General features: G+C 39.8%; 3 protein-coding genes and 1 long non-coding RNA gene across 8 annotated transcripts; 2 read left to right on the top strand and 2 right to left on the bottom strand.

Moving 5' to 3' along the window:
- The first annotated feature begins 200 nt into the window (after positions 1-200).
- On the top strand, positions 201-7,521 carry LOC5508771 (polypeptide N-acetylgalactosaminyltransferase 1). The gene is made up of 9 exons (XM_032377592.2): positions 201-857; positions 1,891-2,063; positions 2,377-2,541; positions 2,792-3,002; positions 3,851-3,968; positions 4,121-4,450; positions 5,291-5,389; positions 5,796-5,942; positions 6,503-7,521. Exons 1-9 carry the CDS (start codon positions 463-465, stop codon positions 6,662-6,664), a joined length of 1,800 nt encoding a protein of 599 aa, XP_032233483.2. The 5' UTR covers positions 201-462; the 3' UTR covers positions 6,665-7,521.
- On the bottom strand, positions 7,064-22,336 carry LOC5508786 (gamma-butyrobetaine dioxygenase). 5 transcript variants are annotated; one of them, XM_048723333.1, is made up of 15 exons: positions 22,301-22,317; positions 17,662-17,745; positions 16,875-17,002; positions 12,930-13,057; positions 12,017-12,159; positions 11,601-11,659; positions 11,084-11,156; positions 10,592-10,636; positions 10,008-10,132; positions 9,522-9,662; positions 8,932-8,992; positions 8,785-8,838; positions 8,413-8,481; positions 7,664-7,768; positions 7,064-7,388 (listed from the first exon to the last, which is right to left on the bottom strand). In XM_048723333.1, the coding sequence occupies exons 2-15, from the start codon at positions 17,716-17,718 to the stop codon at positions 7,281-7,283; spliced, it is 1,296 nt and encodes a 431-aa protein (XP_048579290.1). In that variant the 5' UTR covers positions 17,719-17,745; positions 22,301-22,317; the 3' UTR covers positions 7,064-7,280. The 5 variants fall into 5 exon arrangements, with proteins under 5 accessions (XP_048579290.1, XP_032233485.2, XP_048579289.1 ...); XM_032377594.2 differs by lacking the exon at positions 22,301-22,317 and adding an exon at positions 18,731-18,748; XM_048723332.1 differs by lacking the exon at positions 22,301-22,317 and having other exon boundaries at positions 17,662-18,387.
- Positions 13,785-16,123, top strand: LOC116615711. Its single transcript, XR_004295083.2, has 2 exons — positions 13,785-14,655; positions 15,464-16,123. It is a non-coding gene; the product is annotated as an uncharacterized LOC116615711 (long non-coding RNA).
- Positions 18,691-20,187, bottom strand: LOC125560926. Its single transcript, XM_048723366.1, has one exon. It carries the CDS (start codon positions 20,185-20,187, stop codon positions 18,691-18,693), a length of 1,497 nt encoding a protein of 498 aa, XP_048579323.1.
- Positions 22,337-22,745: the final 409 nt, after the last annotated feature.

Raw genomic sequence — 22,745 nt, 5'->3', positions numbered from 1 at the left:
AAACAGTGATTTGTACCAACATAATTTGACCTCCACATGAATTACTTTAATTATTAGCTTAAATTCTAGTACACGTGAAAAAAGCATAGAAGATGGAGGTCTTAAAGACGCAAAAAGAACAAGTTGTTTGCATATACTAGACCACCGAACGGTTTATTGTATCGATCAATTTATTTCCCATGAATCCTTTCGGCCGTACTGGTACCCGTCTATTGTTAGTGGTCACGTTTCGCCGTTCTGGTCTTGGGCAAATCGAATATTTATTAGAAATCCAGTCTTTGATGCTATTAACATTTTCAGAGGATAGTGTTAAAATATCCTAAATTGACGAAATGTCGGAGATTTGTACATGAAAAGGGAAATTCTGAGTATCTGTGCATCCTTTAATGGAGAGTGGCCCGAGGAAATAGTCGCCATGTTTGAACTGGAATACGCTATCTCCCTGGATTGAAATACGGCCCGATGTCGTACTCGCGATACATCCGCCAGCAAAACTTGCTGGTCAAAGTGTTTTTGCTCACCTCGATATTCTGGCTATCTGTGGACTTTCTATTTTTCTTGACCTTCCTAAATCACCAGTACAACTTTTTCTCTAAAGAGACCATCATTCCTAGTACAATAGATGTCCAGTACTTGGCTCAACGCCCACCAGAGGTAGCCAAGCGAGTACAGCGTGACCCTGCGTATCCCTTCCACGACGTTGTCATCCCGGGACTAGGTGACTTGGGCGAAGCAGCGACCCTTCCTACACGCTTCAAGGAGCATGCTGCCCATGCGTTTGATAACCACTCTTTCAATGTCATGCTCAGTGACCGCATCTCTCTTGATCGCCGACTCAAGGATGTACGGGGACCCAAGTGAGTATCGTTAACGAGCGTTAACGTGTGCGTATATTGACATTTTCGCGGAAATTAAAACATTCCGAAAATTCTAAAATCGCCGAAATAGAAACTGATGGCCCGCACTGTTAGAATGTTGGCAGATTGTACCATGTTAGATTGGTGCTATAACGTAATTCGATAGTAGTTCCTTTTTTTTTTACTCTTTTGCCTCGTGATGATCCCAGCAAGGCGACACCACCAAGGCAAAAACATTCTTTCATTGGATTGCAAGCGCAAACAAATACTTGATATTTGGTACTAACGCTAGCAAATACTTTTACTATGATATTTAGGTGCAAACGCTAGCAAATACTTTTACCATGATATTTAGGTACAAACGCGAGCAAATGCTTTTACCATGATATTTAGTACTAACGCTAGCAAATACTTTTACTATGATATTTAGTACTAACGCTAGCAAATACTTTTACTATGATATTTAGGTGCAAACGCTAGCAAATACTTTTAGCATGATATTTAGGTGCAAACGCTAGCAAATACTTTTACCATGATATTTAGGTACAAACGCGAGCAAATGCTTTTACCATGATATTTAGTACTAACGCTAGCAAATACTTTTACTATGATATTTAGTACTAACGCTAGCAAATACTTTTACTATGATATTTAGGTGCAAACGCTAGCAAATACTTTTACCATGATATTTAGGTACAAACGCGAGCAAATGCTTTTACCATGATATTTAGTACTAACGCTAGCAAATACTTTTTCCATGATATTTAGGTACAAACGATAGCAAATACTTTTTCCGTGATATTTAGGTGCAAACGCAAGCAAATACTTGTACCATGATATTTAGGTACAAACGCGAGCAAATACTTTTACCATGATATTTAGTACTAACGCTAGCAAATACTTTTTCCATGATATTTAGGTACAAACGCTAGCAAATACTTTTTCCGTGATATTAAGGTGCAAACGCAAGCAAATACTTGTGCCATGATATTTAGGTACTAACGCTAGCAAATACTTTTTCCGTTATATTTAGGTGTAAACGCAAGCACAAGCTCTACCCAAGGGCCTTACCAACCACTAGCGTGATTATCTGCTTCCATAACGAGGCTCTCTCCGTGCTGCTACGCACCGTTCACAGCGTGCTCAACGAGTCTCCGCCCCGCCTTATCGCCGACATCATACTAGTAGACGATTACAGCGAATACGGTACGGCCATCACGTAAATACAGCTAGATTGGTCCCGGGATGCTGGGAGCACGTGACTTGCTTAGTGCCAGGGTGGTAGGAGCACGTGACTGGCCACCGCTAAGATGGTTCGAGCACGTGAATTGCTCACCACCAACATGTCACAAGCACGTGATTGATCACCGTCAGGGTAGAATAGCGGATCACGTGAGATAAGAAAGCTAGTCATCGATTACATGATCTACAGGACTGCGTTAGTGACTGTAACTTAACTTAACTTAGATGCCTCGAGTATATTCATGCGGTAAACATCTTTATTTTCTCATTGTAACAGATGATTTAAAACAACCTCTCATTGACCACATCAGCATGCTGAACAAGGTCAAGCTTATTCGTATGCCTAGCCGTCAGGGTCTAGTCCCTGCTCGGCTGCGAGGGGCAGAGGAGGCACGTGGCGAGGTGCTGACATTTTTGGATTCTCACTGCGAGGCGACACCAGGTAATTGATACATTACGGTGAGAAGTACCGAAGAAATAACACTGGGGTTTGTTATGTGCATGGTATGTTGCGTGATTTTATGTGTCTTACTGTTTGATTTGCTGTTTTGTAATGTGAGTGTATCATTACGCGTTTTACCAAATATCGTGTCGTGATAAGTGCGTTGTTCCACCCAATTAACTGACTAACGTGCTGTGAAGTGCGCGTGTAACATTGCAAGTCAACAGTACGTGACGTGATCGCGTTTCAGGTTGGCTGGAGCCTCTTCTTGTTCGTATTGCCGAGGATCGCAGAAATGTCGTTTGCCCCGTCATAGAGGTCATCAATGCTGACGATTTTCGTTACCAGGCCTCGGACGTGATACACGAGCGTGGCGGTTTCACCTGGGATCTTTTTTTCACCTGGAAAGCGATCCCCGAGGCAGAGAAAAAACGACGAAAAGACGAAACTGATTACATAAGGTGAATATGATAAACTTGTTAAATCCGAAACATTTTCTCCTTTTTTTTGGCACGGCCAGTAAATTAACGAATACCTAACACATTTACTGAAATATAGAAACTAAATACTACATTATTACAATGAATTTTCAAAATTTCGCGATTTTGAGATAACGATATTTTGCGCGACACCTTATTCTGGCGATTTTCCTATTTTCGTCAAAACCAGATCACTTTATTTTCGCGATTTTGGGATAACAAAATCAAGCAAAAGAAGTGGAATTAAAATGTGCAGTAATCATCGAAACTGAAAAAATATGTAACACAAAAAAAAAATGCGAGGGCTAAATTTAGTTTCAAAAAAATCAAAAGTCCAACTCAACCCTTTACAATATGTACATTACTATGACTAAATATATTTTCGCGTCACTTTATTTTCGCGAATCTTTCAAAATCGCGAAATTGAAGTGACGCGAAAATTAAGTGTAATAAGGTAAAAGTTAAAATTGTTATTACTGTATTTGAACTTCAAACACGTCTATCATAGTAGTGGACGTAGCAATGCCATGTGATTTCTAGAACATCCAGGACAATATTATAAAATATTTATACAGGAAATGACCAGTAGGGGCGTGGCTGTGTCCCCAAATATTTTATTGTTTCTGTATCGTGACCCCCCCCCCCCTCCCCAAATATTTTATTGTTTCTGTATCGTGACCCCCCCCCCCCCTCCCCAAATATTTCAAGGCCTACTCCAGCTCTGGCACCGTAGAATATTTATGCCACGCACGAACCGGAACAAGGCCCAGAATGGACTCTACGTAAAATTATTCGTAAAAGTACACTTCTTTTTCATCATTCATCCACAGGAGCCCCACGATGGCAGGTGGACTATTTGCCATCCACAAGAAATACTTTTACGATCTTGGCTCGTATGACAGTAAGATGGAGATCTGGGGAGGAGAGAACCTGGAAATGTCCTTTAGGGTAAGTAGATTCCTCGCCAGAAAGCGGGGGGGGGAGGGGGGCTTACTCCTTGAGTGTTGTGGAAGGGAGGTGGCGGGGGACATTTTGTGGGTAAATTTTTTTGGGTCAGGGATATTTTTTGGCCATAGATTTATCGACATGTTCCGATGCAGATTTGGATGTGTGGCGGGCAGCTTGAGATAGTCCCTTGCTCTAGGGTAGGCCACGTGTTCAGGAAATATACGTCGCCGTACAAGTTTCCTAAAGGTACGACCACTACCCTGGCCCGCAACTTCAACCGGTTGGCCGAGGTCTGGATGGATGAATACAAGGACCACTACTACAGAAAGAAGACCGAGGAGGAACGAAACGTCGACATCGGCGACATCAGCGATAGAGTCGCACTAAGGAAGAGATTGGGCTGCAAGAGCTTCAAGTGGTATTTGGATAACATCTACCCTGACATGACGAATGTTGACCCCAACCCACCCGCCCAGGGCGAGGTAAGTGGTATTTGAATATCTTCCCTGACATGACAATTGATGACCCAACCCACCTGCCCAGGGCGAGGTAAGTGGTATTTGGATATCATCTACCCCGGCATGACCAATGTTGACCCTTACCCACCCTCCCAGGACGAGGTAAGTGGTATTTGAATAATGTCAATATCTACCCAGACATGAATTTAAATGAGGTCCCAATCACACCAGGCAAGGGTCCACTAAACGACATCTACCAAGAAATGATAAATTGTGTCCTTGTAAGTATTAAAATGATATCTACTCAGACATGATCAAAACGGAGGCCTTTACTCGCCCACTGGAACTGGAAAAGGATTTTCGAACATCGCCCACTTATCGTAGGCGATTTAAGAAACCCCTCACTATTAGTAGACAGTGTACCCAGTGTATGTTGATACAACTGTGTGTGTGTGGGAGGGGGGGGGGGGGGTATACAACCCGCCACCACTGTAGTTGGGGGGTGGGGGATATCACCCGCCACTAGCAACCTATTTAAAAAGTCGGGTCGCTAGATTGGATGGTTCCTCGTCACCATGTGGGGGGGGGGGGGGGGAGGTGTTCCTACCATTACTTGGTGGTGGTGGTGTGTGCGTGTTGTGTGTGTGTGTGTGGGGGGGGGGGGGTACCGCCCGCCACCCATCAACCTTTTTTTTAAAAGTCGGATCCCTAGTTTGGAGAATTGTTTTGACCTTGTCCCTAATTCTGGTCTGATTCTGCAAGTTACAAAGGTAGGGGTGACCGCTAGAAAAGGTCAGAAAGAGTACATCTAACAACAACCAGCCGTAGAAATTGCCCCCAAAATCCTACCTTTATTCTCACCAGATCCGCAACAAAGAATCAAGTCTGTGTCTGGACACGCTGGGCGAGAAGAACATCAAGCGTGTGGGCCTGTACACGTGTCATGGCATGGGAGGCAACCAGGTGACGAGCCAAGTGATAATATCACACATGTCACGTGATAAGACCACAATCCACGTGATACCACACATGTAACGTGATAAGACCACACAAGCCACGTGATAAGATCACACATATCACGTGATAAGACCACACATGTCACGTGATAATATCACACCAGTCAGGCGCTAGTACCACACGTGTTACGGAATGGGAGGGAAACCAGGTCACACAAGCCATGTGATAATTGTCACCTAAGTCACGCGATAATACCACGTGGTCACCACTTACTAACCTCCTCACAAACGCTAGTCCTACTTCCGCGGCACTCCAATAACCGTGAAAATAATATTTTGAAATAATTGTAAACAACTGTTCCTTTGTTGATGGAACTCTTTTAAAGAGTGATGCTAGTAATATTTCCCCGTAGTTCTTCACTTTGACAAAAAGCAACGAGATTCTGTTTAATGACGACAAATGCTTGGATTCCCCAAATGGCGACCCTGGAAGTTACGTTGAGATGATAACTTGCCACGGGCTGAAGGGAAACCAAGAGTGGAAACACAACAAGCGAATGGTAAGACCACACCCATAAGAAAACAGACAAAGGGTAAGACCACGCCTATAAGAAAACAGACAAAGGGTAAGACCACGCCCACAAGTAAAAAGGGGTAAGACAACCCTCTATAAGGAAACAGACAAAGGGTAGGACCACACCATAAGGAAACAGACAAAGGGTAAGGCCACACACAATCTAACACCCAAATCTAACACCCAAGTGGAAACACAAGCACAGAGGGTAAAACCATCAATTAGACAAATAAAGGGTAAAACCACGTTCACATGGGAATACACAAGTAGAGAGAAAAACCACACTCACATGGAAATACAAGTATAGGGTAACACTACGTTCAAGTTGAAACACAACAAGATACACGTTAACATGGAAACAACAACTACAGGGTAAGAGCACTTCTACATGGAAATACAAGAGAAGGGTGAGACCACATGTACAAGGGAATGCGACATACAGATGACGTGAAAACCCCTGGGCCACATCCATATACATAGGAACACAACAGACGCAAGGAATATAAACACAGGGAGACTCACACTTATATGACCGATTGTTTCCAGGGTACCATAGTACATGTTTGGACCGAAAACTGTCTAGATATCTCCCAAGATGGACAGTTTATTATAGTCAACCCGTGCGATGGAAGCTCTACACAGAGATGGAAGTTCTCGCGATATCAATCCAAGTCATCTGCGCCAAGTACGGCTGACTACCAAGCATAGAAACTTCAAAACTTCGAAAAAAATAGTAATGAGCGCATCTTTTTTTCCGGAAAAGCACTTTCTCTACGCCATGGCTATTGTGAACAGAGATTTCTTTACGCCATGGCTATTGTGAACAGAGCTTTATCTAAGCCATGGCTATTGTGAACAGAGCTTTCTCTACGCCATGGTTATTGTGAACAGAGCTTTCTCTACGCCATGGCTATTGTGAACAGAGCTTTTTCTACGCCATGGCTATTGTGAACAGAGCTTTCTCTACGCCATGGCTATTGTGAACAGAGCTTTCTCTACGCCATGGCTATTGTGAACAGAGCTACGGCGTTATTCAAATGATAATCGATAAAATTTATCACCATCACCGTTCACATGCATGAAAGGAAACAACACAAAACGAAGAACTTCTCTGTCTGACTGACATACACTATTTTATTAGGAAACGAATGTCCCCTTGTCAAAACCAACTTACCTACATACAAAAAATATATTAGGTATGCCAGAATTAGTTATTATTATAAATTATCATATATCTACATATGATAAAATATTATTATTTTATGTTCTAAACATACACACATACGATAAACGTACATATGATAAAATGTTATTATTTCATGTTCTAAAAGAAGCAGCCGTTGCCAACACGTTTGGAGAGTCTTCCATCCCCAACGGTTTGTGACAGTACATCAAGTTTGTTGCGGAACTCGTCAATATTTACGTAGCAGCCCTGTGAAAGAAATCAAACTAAATGTAAGATTTTGATCTTCTGGGAGAAGTATCGAGCTCCAATGACCGGGAGATTTCATCAAATGTATTGTACATGCTCCATAGTATTAAAAGATGGAATTCTCAACACCTCAGATTACTTTGTTTTCAATATAAATGTCGTACTAATATTTGGAAAGGAAGTTAAATAGATGGTCACTGGACTTGTTTTCTAATTATTCAAACAAAACGGGTAGCTTTTGGTTTTTCCATAAGGTTTTACTTAAAAATACATACATCAAGTTGTCGAACTCCATCATTTAGCTGAAAAGCCTTTCTGCCGTGCAGCATACGGATATTATTAAACGTCACCAGATCACCCTCGTTGAGTTTTAACTTAAGCTAAAAGAAAGAAATGGGAACGAAATATCAGGAAAACCCTAAAATAACCTGCCGGTACCAGTTATACACACCATTAGTTTACAAGCAGATGTCAACCTGATCTAAAGCTGTCACTACCCTGGTCGATGCCCTTGTCACTACCCTGGTCGATGCCCTTGTCACTACCCTGGTCGATGCCCTTGTCACCACCCTGGTCGATGCCCTTGTCACCACCCTGGTCGATGCCCTTGTCACCACCCTGGTCGATGCCCTTGTCACCACCCTGGTCGATGCCCTTGTCACCACCCTGGTCGATGCCCTTGTCACCACCCTGGTCGATGCCCTTGTCACCACCCTGGTCGATGCCCTTGTCACCACCCTGGTCGATGCCCTTGTCACCACCCTGGTCGATGCCCTTGTCACCACCCTGGTCGATGCCCTTGTCACCACCCTGGTCGATGCCCTTGTCACCACCCTGGTCGATGCTATTGTCAGTACCCTGGTCGATGCCATTGTCAGTACCCTGGTCGATGCCATTGTCAATACCATGGTCGATGCCCTTGTCAATACCCTGGTTGATGCCCTGTCAATACCCTGGTCGATGCCCTTGTCAATACCCTGGTCGATGCCATTGTCAATACCCTGGTCGATGCCCTTGTCAATACCTTGAGCGGAGACTTGTTCACGGCCTTGTCAAATTTCCTGTACGCTTCATAGTAAGGCTCAACATCCTCCTGCAAAATCAAAGATCAACTTTTACATAAAAGAAACTTAGGAAACACATGAGGCCGATACAAAGACAACAATTACCCTAAAACCTGCCTAATCTTCAGATACTTTTAGGTAACAGAAAAGTCGAAACAACCGCCGATATACATACTATTTTCAATCGTCGCTATTATTAGTTTGACCATCTAGTTGGTGAATTCTAAAACGGCCTCGTGGACTATGATTTATGAATAGACCATAAATAGACCATAAACAGACCTTTCGGGGTTCGGCCTTCGGCCTCGAGGGTCTATATTTAGTAAATATACCTCGCGAGCAAACAGCGGGCCTTCAAATGCAGGAGACCATGTCACTGCTACAATCTAAAGAAGAGAATGGTAGAAAAAACGTATTAGTATAAGAGCACGCTTACAGTACATTTTGTTGGCCTTTGGAAAGTATACATTCGTTCTTACTTCATCGCGATGGTTGAGGACGATATGTGGCCGCTGGTACTTCATGTAAACCGGATACTCCCTTGAATAATAGGAAAACGCACAGTGATATAGCAATGACAAATGCTGTTCACAAGAAGATTGCTTACACAGTATGTTATGGGAATGCAGCTTTGTTTATCAGACCGCATCAATCTCCACTTTTTCGCTATAAATATGTTTTTTTTTCTTTTAACGTTTTTCTTACCAGAATGTTCACGTTAGTTTTTTTCCCTTAAATTTTTTTTTCTTCGATTTATTTTCCCCAGCATTTTTATATGTTTAAGAACTGCTATGATAACGATGGCCATCAATTTTTGCGACTGATCGTTTTGCGATTTTGAGATACACCTATCCTATTTCCGACCCTGAGTTTCGGGGGCTCAATTTCGAAAAACAAAAGCAGTGATATTTTGTCTTTACAAGCGTGATCTATTTCGTAAACTATGTTAATTAAAAGCGTGTAAAAAAATCTTATTACGCGCCACTGTCTTTAATTTGCAAAATTTAGAATCACATCGTAAAGTGAGGAAAGTACATAAACTGATGTTGGGCGTTGACCAAATACATACCGCTCAAAATGTATCTTTTGAAAAGTAGCAGGAACTCTTAAGAATGTATTGAACTCCTGGGGGTTTGTTTTCCTGAATTCTTCAGCCACAGCAAACAGATCCAAAAATATGCTTTCACCGCCAACTACTTGCTTGTCAAACCTTTTGCAAAACAACACACAATTTAATCTATCACATCAATTACCATATTCTAGAACTCCTATCCCGACTGTTTGTCATTATAAACTAACATAATGTACACAAACAAGAGACCATGATGGTCACTTGAAATAAACTAACATAATGTACTAGCGACATGGCCCATGACAGGGGCGTACCCACAGGGTGGCCCAGGGCCCGTCTACCTTCTAGGAGCCAAAAATACAGTAAATGTATGAGGCATTATCTAAAACACAGGAGAAAATGGCTTGAAAGGGCCTTTGGGGCCCCCTCCACCTTGCCACACCACTGCATAACATAAAAATAACAGATACTGAAAAGACAGACCTGACACAATGTAAAAGCTGCAGGCCGGGAGGAGATTGATAGTATGCCAGATCAACATGGAAAGGGAGATTCACGTCTGAATAGGCAATGTTGATTGGATTTGGCTGGCTGATAACTTGAAAATCCTTAAATAGAAACAGGGTAGAAGTTTAAGTTCGCCTAGGAGCAAGGAACTGTATAGTCACAATTTTCTTTTCTAGGGGTGTTTAACAAAAAGCCCTACATATTTCAATGCATTGTGTTATGGGCTCATATATATGTCTAACTTCACAAGTAGCCATTAGGTGGGTCTGTTTCTTCCAAATACTTGCTTGTTTTATGTTGTCCTATTGTTATTATAAAAAGGGACCAAAAACCTTGATCCCTTCACAAACTTATTGTGTCCACAAAACTGTTAATTATCAAAAACATATACTTTGCATCAAATGTTCAAGATTTAAATGGACCATCATTTGCCCATTATTGATCAGAATCAGGCTTAGGTGACCTGGGTTATTTTTAAAAAAAGGTAAGGTTCAATCACAATTTGGGACAATCTTATCGAAATATAAAAAAAACTTCAAGTTTGATATTCTATACTTTACCCTTCCATAGATGGTTTCTAATACAGGTCCAAATTTTCTCGCCACCTAAACAGAGAACAACTTTGATTAAGAGTGAGTTAAAGCACTGTGCAAAAAAAAAAAAAAAAAAAAAACAGCAGCATTGTTGAAAAAAAATTATCTGAGAGATCACAGCTAAGAAACATATTATTTCTAAAAAATCCAATTCAAAGCATCATAGATAGACTTTTAGATAGATAGACTTTTATTTGGGGTAACACTTAATATCTAATGCATAATTTATACAGCTTGCATGTGTTGTAAAAAAAATAGAACCAGGCCTGTAGCCAGTGGGAGAACCCCCCACTCCACTGGAAGGTCCGCTTTAATGAAGGAAAATTGAGTACAACTGCAAGCTCCCCCCCCCCCCCCCATACACACACACACAACAACTGGCTACGGGCCTGACAACACAACATTGCTGGATCCAGAGGCTCCTGCTTTTCCCTACAATGCTGGCTCTGGTAAACTTGCCTGTGTAACATGGACATTTTTAGGTACACCTGTCAGCACTGAAATGCCATACTCATTTAAATGCCTCAAATATCTGGCACAAACAAGGAATTCAATTAATAGGATAGTAGAATAAGTTAAGACCAGTGAGCATTATTAAAAGCCTCTATTAGTACAGCACAGGGGGAGGGATGGAGGTGCCGTCATAGCTACTCAAATAAATTTGAATCCCAAGGGTAAACTTTAGGTGTGGTCAACAGCAATTCTTACCACTAAAAATAGCACACTTAGGTGTGGCCCAAGCAATTTTTAACTCTAAGCACTAAAAACAAATATGACGCCACCATCAATCACATCTTTTTCTGAGTACTTTCATGATCAGTTGTAATTAGGATAACTAAGGGTTTTGAACATCCTGTAAGGAATAGAAGTATAATTAGAAGAATTTAATACCCTAAAGGATAGGACGATCACCCGCATCTACTTTTATGGAGAGCCCCAAAGTTAAAACAGACACTGGAAAAAGAAGATGTCTTACTTCAGCAAGCCTTCATCAGAATCTGACATTTCTCTGTACTCCATGCTAGGAGATCCCTCCTAAAACAAATTCAGGTATCATGAGTTAAAAGATCATTTACAACAAGTTCACTGAAATATCAACCGATATTGTTTAACCGTTCCCTAGAGAGGTTTCACTGGGTAGGATGTGTGCAGATACAATGTGAAATATAAACGGTTTTTAATCTATTATCTTTTCCAAAAGGGCAAGGAATGCATGTATGCCAAGATTGATGCCAGCCATCACGAGTACTCCCCCCCATCCATCCATCTCTCATGAGTTTGTCACTAATACATGTTAAATATGTAAGCAGAGGTGTAAGAGCAAACTCTCACTCTTGATTCACTTAAAAGTTTTTTTATGTATTACACAGACACAAGATAACAGCTACTGACCCCTTGGTATGGCAAGGGTTTCCTTTCTAGTCCTTGCATAGCAATATCTTTGTCGGAGTACGAGTGCTCTTTAAGCCATCGTAATGGGAATGTGCTGTTGTGGTTCTCATCCTTCCATCTAATAGAAATCTCCTTGGAATCAGCTGAAACAATAGAATTTATTATGATGTTTAATCGACTATTATGGTAAGAATGCTACGATAACAAAACTGGCAGTTGACAAAGACTCTTTGATACCCCGAGGGGGGAGGGGAGGGGGAAGTATTCATCCCCTGCAGACCAAACACCTGTGTGGCCGACACCCTTCTCCCAAGAAAGTTTAATAAAATATAAAAAGGGTGAAAAAAAACATTGTAAAATCTTCCTGACTACTTTGTACAATAAATAGAAATGAGCCAATTATCTATAAAAGGGATTTTATGCAAAGGATCTAGTGAGTTTATTTATGAAATTTCAAGGTTTAAGTAAAAGTACAGCCTGTTCCAAAAATGTACTATTTCCGATCCTTTTCGCTTGTTGTGAGTTGTTCAAACCACAGCATTGTATTCATCTGAAAGATCGAAGGTAATTTAATAAACTTGGATAGTTTTAATTTTCTGCTAGATTTTGACTGTTTTGGGATTGCCAAATTAACACTAAAACACTCTTTACTGTAAAAGTGTCCCTTAGACAAAAACTACATATGTCCTACCTTGTCTTATGATACAATACGATACAATAAAATATGATAATAAAATGGCATGTACCTGTTTAGGACAGAGAAGGTAAAAACCATACCCTTTTAGGAAGCATGTCTCTGTATGGTAAATACTATTTATATCCTTTTCCATATGATACCTATCCTCTTTGCCACCTGATGACAAAAATTGTTGTTGTTGTTGTTGTGATTTTGGTATGCTGAGAAATACATTACCAGAAATGTCCAATGCTTCCAGTAAAATATGCTCTGGGATGTATTTTAGTGAGATGGTCCTTTGTCCACTGGCGGCCTGCATGCATTTACCACAGGAGCAGTTCATTCGTAGCCAGCTACTGTGGAATCTAAGAAGACAAGAAACTTAACAATTCAAAACAATAAACGGGTCAAGTCTTACCCATCAGACCAAAATCCACTGCACTACTGGGTGATAGGATGTGAAAAATAGTGTGAAGTTTGTATGAAAGGAGAGATGGTGTGAAGTTGTGTGTGAAAAAAAGGTGTGAAATTTTTGTTAGTGTGAAATTTTTTCCCAACTATTTCACACCAGTGTGAAATTGGTGTAAAACTCAAACCACTTGATTGCATAGTGTGAAATACATGTGAAACAAAATCAGTTGATTGAGTATAGTGCAAAATTGGTGTGAAAAAAATCATATTTTGTAATTACCACTTTTTAAGTGATAATTGTTTTATATGTGATTAAAGTTTGATTAACAGTATGGGAGTGAGGTTCCCCGTTTATAAAAATGTGGTGGTGTTCATCAAGCTTATTACCATTCACCTATTTACGTTCTCTTTTTTCTACTGAAATATGTTCGACGTTTGACCTTACATAAATGGTGTTCCCTTTTATTTACATTCCCATGCAAGATAGATTCCTAAGGTTTTTAGGAATTCCTATTTTTTCCTAGGAATTGCCTTAGATTTCCTAAGTTCGATCTCTAAAGGTGTGAACAGAATAATCAAACTTCCTAAAAGCATACCTGTCAACCTCTGAAAATCTCAAGGCTTGAGAATATTCTGGGGGGGAGGGGTGGGGTATATTTTTTGGGGGGGAAAGGGGTGGGTTTAGCCTTGCAGGTGTTATAGCAAGTCATTATAGAAAGTTCTCACGAACAAATCCACTTGATCTCACGAGGGTGTTATATTAACTGTGCTACGCGAAGGAATTATTGTTTCAAATATTTTCAATAATAGAAAATAGGCAAAATGACAATTTTCTATAGAATAATTTTTCGGAAGCGATAAAAATTGCTAAAGGCAGGAGATTTGGTGCTCAACGCGGGAGAGCGGGAGAAGGGGTCTAAAATCTTGAGACTCCCGCCTTATGCGGGAGAGTTGACAGGTATGTAAAAGCCCTAAAAATTCCAAGGATTTCCTAGCATAAGCGAAACCAGAAAATCGGAAGAATTTGGATTGGAAATCTTAGGAATCCTAAAGAAGAAGATTTGAAGCATTCTGTAATTTAGTAACTATTTCTTACGAAATAATAATAGAACATTTTCATCACCAGAACAGGCCTCACCATACTACCACACCATCTATTGTGAGCTATACTACAACAATAAGAAACGTGATATATAATGTGGTGTGCTTTTTTCAGAATTAGTACTGCATTGAAAAGAAGGATTTGAAGAGGGTGATAATTGATAAGAATTTTTAGAAGTTTTAATGCTACTTGAGATAATAAAAAAAAGAAGTCCAGCTTTGCAGATACGATAGAAGGCGGCTCAGCAGGGCCCGCCGTAAAACCAAAATGTGCCGGGCCTCCTTTGCTTTAGTGGCCGAGAGGAGTTTGGGCCCAAGGCGCAAAGCCATAACGGTCAAACGAACGCCATTATAATAGTCTCCAAACAGATAGCCGTTTATGCCCGTCTCTTCTACGCGTAATCTACCTATTTCAAGGATTTGATGTGCAGAATATTGATTGAAGTTAAAGGTTAGTGTGCACTGAGCTTTATAATGTGATACGATCAATAATTCATGTGATTTTTGCGACCAACTGTAGGAAGCTTGAGCGTTTACAGGAACGTGCCTTAAGAGCTGTTTTTAAAGACTGGAATTGCACTTACCACGAACTATTAATAAAGGCTAATTTATCTACTCTACGTAATCGTAGACTGCAAGACATTTGCATCTTAATGTACAAAGTTAAAAATGGCCTTTGTCCATCTGGGATTAGTGATTTGTTTTCTAAAAAAAACACGAACTATAATTTAAGATTGTCCGATTTTGTTATTCCAAGATTTAACACAGTCACTTACGGGAAACATTCCCTAAGATATATGGGGGCTAAACTATGGAATAGCCTACCTAGGGCAGAAAGATCAATTGACAGTTTAAAAAGTTTTAAAGTGACTATGAGAAAAAAGGATTTCGAATTTATAGAAAATTGCAAGGGCTGTGCCCTATGTTCCGCATGATAATTTTTAAATCTAGTCAAATTTTTTTTTTTTTTTTCATAATTTCATATAGATTACAATCAATTTACATGTATTTATATATATATATATATATATTTATTTAGCTTTATCAGTAAGAATCTACAATTTTAAATTTTTAATAATCAGTATAATTTTTATAATTTTATCTTTTTTTTTGTGTCCCCCAATTAGTAGGGGTCTTATCCCCGGCTAGAGGTTGTTTATGACACTTTAATAAAGTTTCTATCTATCTATCTATTTATAATCATCGTTCGTGAGCGGACTTCACCACCTTCTAATGTGTTTCTTTTATTATGTTTGCAGGCTATATGATAGAGAAAGCTAAATGTGCTCGAGTTGCAAAGCCAGGAAATAAAGAAATTTGAGGTACAAGGAATGTATCAATAGGTAAATCGCTAGAATCGAATTTTAAGCTTAAAACTTTGTAAATTGATTCACTGACATACTTAAGTTCTTGAAGTACATTATGATGAAGCGCCTATATCTTTATAAACTGTTGCTAAAAGCACACACTTGCCTAATTTTGCTTAGTAAAATCTAATCTTGCACCTAAAGTTTGTCCAGATATTTTTTATATTCTGATCACAGTAAAACCCTGCATATGCAGAAACTAGTTCATCTTTTCAAGCTATCGTGCTAGGTTCGAATTTAAATGTTGCCTATCGAGAATAAAGGCTTCTAGCTTCTTATCTGATAATGCTAAAGATATTTTACTTATTCTACTGTAGCTGGTACTGTAACCGAGGCACTGGCACTGCTTGAATCGGAAATTTAGTCCTTTTAAACAGTAGAACTCTTCTTAACGGGACTCCATATACTTAATATATTAGTTATGCTGGCATACATGGGACTGATTTTTAAAGTCCAGGATTTTGCACAAATAGACAATAATCACAGGCTGTGTATGTGCTACTGTATGTTTGTGATGCACCTAAACTTTGAATAAAAAGAATCTTTAATGTTTTCATTGTATGTGATTCAGTGTTTATCATTTTCTCATTTTCTATATTGCAATCCTAGGAAAATCCTAGGAATTCTTAGCCTTTACAAGCAATTTTCTTCTGAGGAATTCCAAGGAATGAAATCATAGCATATTCCTAGGTAGATTTTGCTAGTCCATTTCGCACGGGTTGTCGCTTGCTTCATTTTTTCATGCTACAAATATATTTTTCAGTAAAAACGCGTCATCTCTATGCCCCTCTGTTGTGAAAATGAGGTCTGTACCCCCATTTTTTTATTTCATTTTTTGAAAGCCCTTAACTTCAATATTGTTTATGCCAAGTTTTAAAAAATTCTGGGTTGTAGAACTTTTTCAAGGGAATTACCTTATTACCTTAAGCAGCCAGCAACGATAAACCAAGAACTTGGGCTTGCCATTGACCAAGTGATATGACCACAACACAGTTATTTTGCTGTACTGTATATGGCAGGGCTCATTCCATGTTTTTATGAACAGTATTTCTTCAGATATCAGAGAAAAGGATCCACATTTTATCACAATGAGGCAAAACGTTTTTATCGTAAAGCATACACGAATATCTCTGAGAGTTTTTACTGAAGAAATATGGTGTTGTAAACATGGCGATCATTACTGTTCCCGCAGCTGAGGCAGCTTTTGTCTAATGATTCTCAGAGAACCATTGCTTTAATTAGTCATACCTTAGGATTTTTATGTCAGAGAGAGAATATACAGATATGTTAATAGGCTACATACATGCTTCTCTCCCCATCATCCCAGACAACTTCCACTCCTCTACCAGCCTTAAGTGGTGTCACAGAACTGATGCTTGGGGGCTTGGCAGCTAGCTTACTCAAACTTCGGACATAACCAGCTTTTATAGCCTGAAAAAGCATTTTTGGGGAGTGAAATTGTGGGCACTAGACTGGGGGCATGCGTGCCCCTCCAATATTTTCAAAAATTATAAGGGAATAACCAGTAGGGTTGTGGTTGTGCCCCCAATATTTTCTTAATGTTTCTGTATTGTCCCCCCCCCCCCCCTCCCCCCCAATCTTACATGGCCCGCTACGGATCTGTGAACAGATATGTGCTCCTAAAGGAACCAACCAACTGAACATTTGAGGTAACACGTTTTTGTCTGCTTCCTAATTTTATAAAATCTTGTTTCCAACCTGTCAGATATCATGGTCGGTCGGTCCCTCATACACCATATTCTTCCCTTTGTTTTACATTTTACAGGAGAAGTCTTTATATCTAAATTTAATGTAATAATTAAATAATTTAACCTTCTCCAATTTTTCAACAACCAATAATCTATCATTTACCAGGTGCGTATCCAGGATTGGCTGAGGGGGGTGATTGATCATAGATGGAAAAAGCATAGTGTTTGAAGATTCCTTAAAGCCAATGACCCATTTTTTGGCCGCCAAGGAGGGTGTGCATGTACCCTGCGCACCCTCCCTGTGGATGCGTCTGCTTACTGTATCATATGCTTTTCTTTCCAAACCTGTAACAAACTTTCTCAAAAGAACAAACAAATTACCTTATCAAAAGCTGGTTTTACAGCTCTGGATAAAAATGACAAGTGCTTGGTAAACATTTTGATAATCACCTCTCACAAGATAACCTGTAGAAGAAGTAAAGTACTGTATGATTGATAAAAAATAACAAAACATAAACTTTGACTGATAAAAGGTTTAATCTGGTGGTTTAAAAATACCACCCGGGTTCTGTAAAAACACGAAAGCAGTGAAATTTAGCAAGCGGCATGGGCAAAATACAAAACCTGAGTGAAAAAGAACTAAACATTGACACAAACAAGATATCAAAATAATTGATCACACCCACCTTCATGCTTCAAGCTTAAGTAACGCTTAACAATAAAAATACTTAAGCTTAAGTAACGGTAAAGGAGAAAAAAAAAATAGCTGCACGGCTGTCTCCCATTTTTATGATTTTGAGCCTAAATAACAAGTTTCTGGCTTTAATAATCTTCCATAATTATTTAGAACAGGCAAGCTTTTCTAGTCTCCTACACAGCCGTTCTTTGTGTCGGTCACGCAACGCTCCTGGATGGGAAGTGAGATCATATGGGGGCCAAAGTTTTTATAAATAGATAAACAAACAGACAAACAAAATAGATAAAAAACAAAAGTAATATAAATTAACAGACAAATAAATAAAATATCATAAACAAAATGAATAATAAATTATTATAATAGGTAATATGAGTATAATTATGTAAATTTAGGTTAAAAATTGTGGATAAGTAAATAAATGAATAATTAAATAGATTATTTCGAAAAGGCAAGAATAAGAACAAAGACAAAAAAGTAAGAAATAACGTGTTCAATTGCATTCGCCACCCCCCCCCCCTCCCCCAAAGTTTTGTCCATCATCTTGTTTTGTTTGGCTGTTTTATCCTCGGGGACCCAGGGCGTCTGGCGTTAAGCTTGTTAACTCTCAATACGCCCTGGGTCACCGAGAAGTTGACTATTGGGCCTTGGAAATTTATTGCTGTGTTTATATTTTTTACTGTTCCTTAAGAAACGATTTTTCACAATTCAGATGTTCAATATTTCGATTTTATATTTAATTTTTGCGAAGCGAACCGGATATTTATGTGACAGCCTTGAATACAGCAACGCAGCCGTGCGTTACAGGGGATTAAATCAGGGCCATTAGCTTTCTTCGGGTTAACATTTTGAAGTAGTTTGATAACACCGTCTATAGACATTAAAGTAGACGGTATAGTCGGATAAGGACTTGGTCCAAGTGTAGGTATAGAACTATTATTTTCATGAGTAAAAACGGACTGGAACTGTGAACTCAGAGCACGTGCCTTACCAAGACTGTCACTGACTAATTCACCCTTATCATCGCGTAGGGGAGCAACACCAACATCATGGGTCTTTTTGGACTTGATGTATGTCCAGAACCGTTTGGTTATGGTATGGTTCGCTGTTTCACTACCCTCTGGGACTGTTAAGAGCTGGGACACATACTCGCTGTGTGCCTTAGCGAGATTTTTCTTTACGAGTTTACGCAAGTCTTTAAATTTTTTCCAGGCAGCATGGTTGTTACAGTGTTTGGCATGGTTATATAGACGTTGCTTTTTTCGGATTAACCTTTTAATGGAACTAGTGATCCATGGCAAGTTCCATCTACCACTGATGTTTTTTTGTGGGATATGTTTTTTCATGATCTCAGTGATTGTGGTTTTAAAGAAATCATAGTTTTTATTGATCAATTTATGATAGGCCTCATTGTTGAAGTAATTATCAAGATGTTTTTTAAGGTCAGTTTTCACTGCACCCATATTACCTTTCTTAAATACAAAGACTTTACGAGGCTTTTTCTTGTTGAAGGAGGGCTTCAAGTTTAGATCAAATAACACCAGATCATGATCACTCATGCCGGGCTCAACCACTAGGTCTAATACCATCTCTGGGCAAGTGGTGAGAACAAGATCGAGGGTGTTCTCCCCTCTAGTTGGCTCCATAACATGTTGAGTCAGTGAGTGGTCGTTCACAATGTCCAAAAACTTGTGGTTTACTTCAAGCCCATAAGTAGGATTAGGTCTTACAGCGTAGTTATCATCTTCCCATGATATACTAGGCAGGTTCAGGTCACCGGTAATGAGGATGTTTGGAATTGGATTTTTAACCAGCTTGCATAATGCACCATCGAGAGCTACAAGGGGGTCAACATTTGAGTCTGGGGTCCTATAGACTGAGCCAACAAAAAGTGATTTGCTTCCTGCAATATTTATCTTTGACCAGATGCCTTCATAATTACCATCCATTTGCTCCTCGTGAGTCACCACAAGATGGTTGGAGAAAGCAGACAGTACCCCTCCACCAAATTCGTTTCTATCCTTATGAAAAACGGTGTAACCTTTCTCCAGAATTTCAGCCGAAAAGACAGTGTCATTAATGTGGGTCTCATTTACATTAACAATATCAGGTTTGTAGTTGTCAATCAGGCTTTGAAATTCAAGGTGTTTATCTTTACCCTTTAAGCTACAAGCATTCAGTGTTAACACTCTCAATTTGTGGGGGTCTTTCATTTTATTTGATGCAGGAGATCTTTGCCTGGGGGAGGATGTTAGTGGCTAGGGTGATTCTGAGCCGGATGATTGTACTGATGTTGATAAAGATAAATAATAATTGTCATCAGGAATGTCAGGACCACTTGATGACTTTGAGAAATTGGCCACATCACAGGCACAGTAGATCCAAGAACAAGAACTGTTAGCAAGTGTATTGTAACTTTCATTGCTTATTGAGCAGCATATTGTGTGATACCATGCATCGCAGTAGTCGCACTGAATACCCTTCTGGTTGCATTTAACTGGTTTTGAGCATGCTCCACAGGGATACCGGTAGGTGGGACCGGGATTGAGAGGGATGTCCCCACTAAGAATGAGTAGGCGAAAGGCGAGTGAGCTTGGGTTACTCCTTGGAGCGATCAATTTTCCACGATTGGGATGAATATTGTTCATGAAAATTTTAACTTTGTCCAGGCTCATTTCAAAAAGTGCTGGTGAAATGAAGGGTCCGGCCTTAGACTCAATTAGTGGGCTCTGCCACCGTAATAAGAAATTCTGGAGATGTAGAGCAAATAGGAGTACTATCAAGGGGGCCATGAGGTGGCCTGCCATTATGCCAGATATAATTATTATATATATATATTTTTTTGAAAAAGAATTACAGAAATAGTATTGTAGATTATTTTCCGGTTATTCCGGTTAAATAATTGTTTGATTGTATATAATTATTTGATTAGTTTCCCTTTCTTTTATTTAACTAGATCAATTAATTATTAATAATCAATAATCAAGGTAAAATTAAGTAGAATAAAATAGTTAAAAGACTACAATGAAAATGCAGGGTGGCAAAAACAAGTTGGACTCGAGTCGCCCGTAAACTGTACCAACGCGCTCAATCAACAATGCACTTAGAACCCACTGGTAGAAAAACTCCAAGCAGTATTACACAACAACGCAATCCGACCGCAATCACTAACTCTTTGTCATCAGCCCAACTGTGACTGGCCTACCGTGAGACTGACACAACAACAGCGCTCACTGTGATGCTATCGTGAAGAAGGCCACCAAGCGTTTGTATGCAATCCGTGCGCTCAAGAAAAGCGGTCTATCATCAAACGACCTTATTCAAGTATACTGTAGCACAATGAGACCTGTGCTTGAATATGCCTCGCCTGTCTGGTCGGCATTGCCAGAGTACTTGGTAGAGTTAGTGGAATCGGTCCAAAAAAAAGTGCTGCGCATAGTGTTTCCAAACCTCTCTTACCATGAGGCATTATCACACGCTAGATTGGAAACACTATGCCAGCGTAGAGAAACGGCATGCATCGCTCTCGTGGCAAAGGCCAAACGCGGAGGCCCCCTTAAACGCTTAATTCCTATTCCTGTAGCAACGCACCATGGGTATGGTTTACGGTCCGGTACGGCGTCTGTTGTCCCCATCTGCGGCCGTACGAATAGACTCAACAATTTCTGTACTTATCGTTATCAACAAGTTATGTAAATGTAAGGATGTATTATATATATACTGGCTGCCCTGTAATTCAGCTTTCGCTGCAATAGGGTTAATAAACACATTATCTATCTATCATCGCAATCAGGGCTCAGAGAAATATGCAAATCCTTCGCAGAATTTACAGGCGACTGATTTCGGAGCTGAATAAATTATTGTTTGTAAGTGAAGAATTATCCAAAATATCACTTAAGCTTATGGTGAAAACACAAAGTACAGTTTCAAACAAAAGAAAACTAAGCCGGAAAAACAGGAGACAACGTGGGAAGTCAGTTTTTGTCGTAGGACAAAACGGCGGACAAAACAGTGTGACAGTCACAACAGTAAAAATATAGAAATGGCGGGAAAGACTCACGAAGTGCAACCAGTTTAGTCAAGAAAGGCTACAGGAGAAACCTTATGGCAAAAGAAAACCCTCTTGTATTACCTTATGACCCTTCGCCTGTGATATTTGTGATACTCATGCGACTTCAATGATGCAACGCTGCATTCAAGAAATCCAAAAAATTTCAATTTTAAATACGCGAATTTCTGCCTTAAAATAAACTAATATTGCTATTGCTTCTATATAGTCAGTAAATGAGAATGAATGTTGTAATGGTTTGATGTCTGGCGAAATACCTTGAAGGCTCCACAACTCTCCACCTCGCGCTAACAGTCAGTGTTGACACCGCGGCAGAACGACTGCGCATGCGCGAGACAAGAGTCATTCAAAATGGCGAACGAAACACGAGTTTCCCAAAGCTGTTATAATAAACACAAACGTTTGGCTCAAAATGGATTTAACAGGAGCAAAAATTTACACATACACCAAGAAAATGTACTCGTGTTAAGGTTCCAGGAAGATTTTTTGCTGGATCGAGGGTAAAATCCTCAACTTTGACGGCGTTTGTGGGATTTGCTGGCACTCTAAACTCAAAAGTTCTACTGCTGCCGTGAAAACGAGACAAATGTCAGGGTGCAAATATCAAATTTTGGCGAGATTAGTTTCTTTATATTCCTGAGGAATTCTTCCAAGTCAGCCTTGGGACTCATTCCGATCATCGCTCCAAAGTTATGGCCGTGT

This window comes from Nematostella vectensis, chromosome 2, assembly GCF_932526225.1.
Source record: "Nematostella vectensis chromosome 2, jaNemVect1.1, whole genome shotgun sequence".
NCBI classification, from domain to species: Eukaryota; Metazoa; Cnidaria; class Anthozoa; order Actiniaria; family Edwardsiidae; genus Nematostella; species Nematostella vectensis.
This window is presented reverse-complemented; position numbering and strand designations above follow the sequence as displayed.

What these genes read in the sequence shown, in the direction of transcription:
- LOC5508771 (XM_032377592.2), top strand. Translation starts at nt 463, where the DNA reads ATGTCGTACTCGCGATACATCCGCCAGCAAAACTTGCTGGTCAAAGTG. An exon ending in ACCTGGAAATGTCCTTTAGG is followed by an intron (nt 3,969 to 4,120) that starts GTAAGTAGATTC and finishes GTTCCGATGCAG; the next exon opens with ATTTGGATGTGTGGCGGGCA. An exon ending in ACCCACCCGCCCAGGGCGAG is followed by an intron (nt 4,451 to 5,290) that starts GTAAGTGGTATT and finishes TATTCTCACCAG; the next exon opens with ATCCGCAACAAAGAATCAAG.
- LOC5508786 (XM_048723333.1), bottom strand. Translation starts at nt 17,718, where the DNA reads ATGTTTACCAAGCACTTGTCATTTTTATCCAGAGCTGTAAAACCAGCT. An exon ending in GGAAGCATTGGACATTTCTG is followed by an intron (nt 12,160 to 12,929) that starts GTAATGTATTTC and finishes CTATTGTTTCAG; the next exon opens with CTGATTCCAAGGAGATTTCT. An exon ending in TCCTCAACCATCGCGATGAA is followed by an intron (nt 8,839 to 8,931) that starts GTAAGAACGAAT and finishes TCTCTTCTTTAG; the next exon opens with ATTGTAGCAGTGACATGGTC.
- LOC125560926 (XM_048723366.1), bottom strand. Translation starts at nt 20,187, where the DNA reads ATGAAAGACCCCCACAAATTGAGAGTGTTAACACTGAATGCTTGTAGC.